Genomic DNA, 5000 nt, shown 5'->3' with positions numbered 1-5000 from the left:
TACAGAGCGGACGATTCTCTTTGATTTCATTCACTTTGATGATGATCTCTCTCTCTCCCTCTCACTTTCTTTCTCTCTCTCTCTGTCTCTCTCTTTCTGACGCAGAAAAGGACCATAAAAATATCTATTACGCATATAGCATACATACTGTAGCTCATCCAAAGCAACTCACCAGCCCCTATGAAAGTATTGCAGAAGCATTAGTTAGTATTTGAGAATGTGGACGTCGTGTTTGTTGCTTTGCTATCTATAATGTATAGCACTCTTAACACACTGAAGGAAATGATATGCTTATAGCCAGAAGTGAGACACAAGCCTGTGATTTCTGAAAGCACTGGAAACATTTTTTGGGGTCTAAATCATTAAAATGACTTTGAAATAACTAGTTATTAGTCAGTTTAGTTTTTTTGACGTAATGTCAAATACATATGCTCTTTGTTACGCACACTGTTTCGGTGCAAGAGAGAGTGAACGTAATGGTGCGTTCAAGACGTCTGGAATCGAACAGAATTCGGCACAATTCAAGCCTCGTGATCGTGTCTCTACAAAGTCCTAACAATCATCTGAGGTTCCCGATTCTCCTAGCTCTGTTCTACAGTTCTCGTGGTCTGCGACTTCCTGAAGTCTGTCATCTAAGGCAGGAGTTTGAGAAGGTTCTTCTGTCTAAAATTGTAATTCTGATACAGTAAATAACATCAAAAAGATCCAGAAACTTCAGAAGCCCCTTTTCTTCCCTGTCAAAAAGGCCCCTCTGTTTCTGTTTCTGTTTCAGATGAAAGGCTGTCTGCTTGCAGCTGACTGGCTTGAACGCTGGGAACGAGTTTTTTTGGGGGGGTGATAACAGCACAGGGTTTGACGTGAACTCGCAAACTTTTGTTCTGTCAGTGAAATTCGGCATCCTGCTTTTCAGCACCCTCCCGCCAAATAATAATACAAAAAAGACTATCAATCACTGGGACATCAAACACTGAAAAAGATCAAGAGAGTGATTGTGTGTGTGTGTGTGTGTGTGTGTGTGTGTGTGTGTGTGTGTGTGTGTGTGTGTGTGTGTGTGTGTGTGTGTGTGTGTGTGTGTGTGTGTGTGTGTGTGTGTGTGTGTGTGTGTGTGTGCGTGTGCGTGTGTGTGTGTGTGTGTGTGTAGTTTTGGGGGATGATAACAGGGCTTGACATGAACTCAGACTTTTGTTCTGCCAGTATATTTTATATGTCAACATTTCACTTTTCCAATATTCAATATCTCCACCCCAAACATTATCAATCACTTGGACATGAAACAATATGAAAAATGTGTGTGTGTGTGTCCATGGGAAAGTGTGTATGTGTTTGTGTTTGTGCGTGTGTGCGTGTGCCTGTGAGAGTGTTTGTGTGTGTGTGTGTGTGCCTGTGAGAGTGTTTGTGTGTACTCACCAGTGTGGTAAATATGAAGTGATAGTACTCTGTCATCATGCCCATAGAGAGAGCCTGTAGGGAAAAGCATAGGTCATTTGATGACTTCTTAATATTTACTTAAATATCAAACAAAAACATAAACATGAGTCATATGTGTGTGTGTGTGTGTGTGTGTGTGTGCGTGTGTGTGTGTGTGTGTGTGTGTGTGTGTGTGCGTACACAGTATGTGTGTGCCTACGCATATCTGTGTGCCTACGCATATCTGTGTGTGTGTGTGTGTGTGTGTGTGTGTGTGTGTTCCTTGCCTGTTTTAGAATCCAAGCAGCCATCTCATGTCCGCAGTCGAAGATGACATGGAACTCCTTAGCCTTCTTCATCTCCTTGAGCAAGGGCTTGGCGTCCTTGGTCTCGGCGGGCAGCTGACGAATCTTCAGACGGATGTTGTAGCGCGACGGAGCCTTGATCAGCTCCTGCAGCCGAATCAGTCCTGTGGAGAAGAACCCTTCATAGAGTATCATATCACTGCTACAGGCTACACACAAACTAGCACTGCTACTGATGACCATGCCACTGCTTTACATAGATCATCACGGCTATAGAGTTTCCAACACCACTGCCCTTAATAGAGTATCATTAGATTAGATTACCGGTAGATTAGATTAAACTTTATTGTCATTGTGCGGAGTACAAGTACAAAGACAGCGAAATGCAGTAAAAGAAGGCCAAGGGTGTTGAGGCTTTACATGGAATTCGAACGCCATAATTGTGCATGAATGGCATGGCAGTGCGTCGCCTTTTCCACTGTGCTACAGTAATTTCCTGTGTGTTAGCAACATTGTGCATAAGCCGTAGGAAAGTGTTTTATGCAAGTTGAAATAAACAAAACCATATTAATACCATAGTAACGACCCCTATGTATTAACCTCATAGCTGAAGAAATTTTGCAAAATCAATGTATAAGCCTGGGGAAATTATGGTACATAACTGATCATGTCACTGCTACAAGCTGCACACAAACTAGCAATGATACTACGTCTATGAATTGCCATTCATAGACTGACATGTCACACCTTTACATAGATTATCACCGCTAAAGAGTTTCCAACACCACTGCCCTTCACAGACTATCATTATTGCTTCAGCCTTTACAGTATAGGATATGTATAGTTTTTTTTTTTTTTTTTTTTTTTTAAATAGTATAACTCTGATATTCAGTTATGATAAGTCTATGGATTTTATAGACGTTAGTTGTGCTTTTGGTCCTCTTTAGATGTTCTTAAACCTTATCTCTTTCTGTTTCTTTTCTTTTTCATTAAACTGCTCATGCTTTTGTCTTTCACCTGTAGCACTTTGAGATCAGTGATGAAAAGTGTATTATAAATAAAATGCATTATTATTATCATTACTATCATTTATTTATTATAACAGGTATATGGAATACCATTGCCATATGTCGGTTATTATCACTATCAGACTTTATCATGAGTACCACAGATTCATCGAGATCTTAAAACATATCCCTGCTATAGGATTTACTACTGTGCTTCCTCTATAGTTAACCGCACAGTGGAGGGCCTGTCGAGGGTCTGTGTGGTTTATTCAGCTGTCGGCTCGAGGGAGGAAATTACCTTTAATATGTCTCTGATGAGAAATTAAATTTGAAGGACGGTATTAATATGTAAAGGGCAGTGAGGAGATATATCACTCAGGCCGACCGATGTTAATAATGTTCAAATGAAATTGAAAGAGCGAGAGAGACTTCATATGTTATTAATAGTTTATACATGTGTAATAGAAGGCTCTGTAAAAAGACCTGATGAAACTCAGGAACTAAAGTTTGAACTTTAGGCTTTGGTATTAAACTAGAGAACATCAGAAAAGACGTCAATACCAGCACAGTCAACCGACTTCTCGTACTCTTGTGAGCAAGTAAAAACAGAATACGAAAGTCAGAGTCTAATACCCAAAGGCTTCATAAATAGTGTATGTGCTTTCATACAGTGCCTTGGTTAAAAGCAGCAAGTGAGTTAATGTTCATTAAAATGTCATGGGGTTCCTTAAGGGACTTCACTAATATGATTAACTTTAGAATCCACTAAATTAAAAAGAATAGATAACACCACCAGTACCAGTTCCTGATCTAAAGGTCTTTACATCTAAAGTCAGGCAAACACATACAACGTGGGTAAACAACAGCTTTCAATCATATGCGATAGCTTTGTTCACTCTGTACATTTGACTTTCGCAAACTGCAAAACAGCCCGCTAAAATGTTTGACTTGTCCGAAATCCAATCATTGTTACGAGTTCTAATCAGACGTTGTTGGAAGAATTCAGCCCAATTTTTCAGGTCTGACTGATTCAGAGCTAGAATCGTTCAAATTGACAGTGTCTGTTTGGCATAGTTAGTGAATGGAAAAGAGATATGCACATTAAGGGTTAATACTGCACTGTTTTATCCAATATTTAATTCTATGTTTTATTTTGCAATGTACATTTTTAATGAGCATTGAATTGCCTCTGCGCATGACATCAGTGCGTTGATATTTGTTCCTGTAAACTCTACAGGACATATTCACTAGCCATAGAATCATCAGATGTCAAAACAACTTTGTCATTCACACCCAGCGTCTTGAAGTTGCAACCACATTTTGGAATTCTATACCCCGAGTTCCTTCTCTACTCCCTGATTGAATGGTGAGCGTGAGACCTGATTGGTCGCACGTGCTGTGTACACTCGGCATACAATAACTATGGCAACGGGCAACATAAAAACAAGGACACGAGTCAAGGCTGCAGGTCATTATTTTTACTAGTCACTGCACCTACACACGCTAATGGAATTAAAAGAACAGACATTACAGTCCACATGTATAATTCATGAGTGCACTTGTCAAGGTGGATATAAAAGCATCCATAAACCCATCATCGTTAAAAAGGCTGTAAAACACATTGTGCTTAGCAAAACTGAACAAAAAGGGGAGAGGAGAAGAGATAACAATATCTGTGTGTTCTTGGTTTTGATTTGTTTTTGTTCTCTGTTCCGCTGTGTGTGTTTGTGCATGTGTGTGTCTGCACAAACAAGTGTGTTATTGCTTTTTTTGTGCAGGCTTACAGAAAGTGCTTTTGCATGCCCGTGCTGTAGTGTTTCTGTGTGTGTGTGTGTGTTTGTGTGTGTGTGTGTTTGTGTGTGTGTGTGTGTGTGTGTGTGTGTGTGTCTGTGTGTGTGTCTGTGTGTGTGTGTGTGTGTGTGTATCTCAGTACCTAGTTGTGCTGTGCCCTAGGCCATTATGATATTTGCCTGTAACAGGACGTGACTAGAAATCACAACATAACACTTAGCCCATCGCGAGGTCCAGTCTCTCTAAGTAAGACCACTGGCACGCTCCACTGAGCTAATCAATAACAACTTTTTCGGGCGCTCCATTTATGTTCATTATGCACAAAATATGCACGACACTGCGGGGAGGACTGGGAAATGACAGCGGGTCGGTTTCACACCTGGGTCGCCGCGGGCAACAGGATCGGAGTGTGTTTCACAGACGCTGCTGCTGCTGCTGCTGCTGCTGCAGCCGCCTGAACCACAGCTTCCCCAGAGATGGGTCTATTTTT

General features: G+C 40.8%; 1 protein-coding gene across 1 annotated transcript in view; it reads right to left on the bottom strand.

Annotated features, from left to right (window-relative positions):
- LOC134097375 (glutamate receptor ionotropic, kainate 2-like) overlaps positions 1-5000 on the bottom strand; it is a 56082-nt gene that overhangs the window by 36340 nt on the left and 14742 nt on the right. The window contains 2 exon segments of the mRNA XM_062550260.1: positions 1408-1461; positions 1695-1876. Of these exon segments, the coding sequence (XP_062406244.1) occupies positions 1408-1461; positions 1695-1876 (236 nt within the window).

Source organism: Sardina pilchardus, chromosome 12, assembly GCF_963854185.1.
Source record: "Sardina pilchardus chromosome 12, fSarPil1.1, whole genome shotgun sequence".
Taxonomy (NCBI): domain Eukaryota; kingdom Metazoa; phylum Chordata; class Actinopteri; order Clupeiformes; family Clupeidae; genus Sardina; species Sardina pilchardus.
This window is presented reverse-complemented; position numbering and strand designations above follow the sequence as displayed.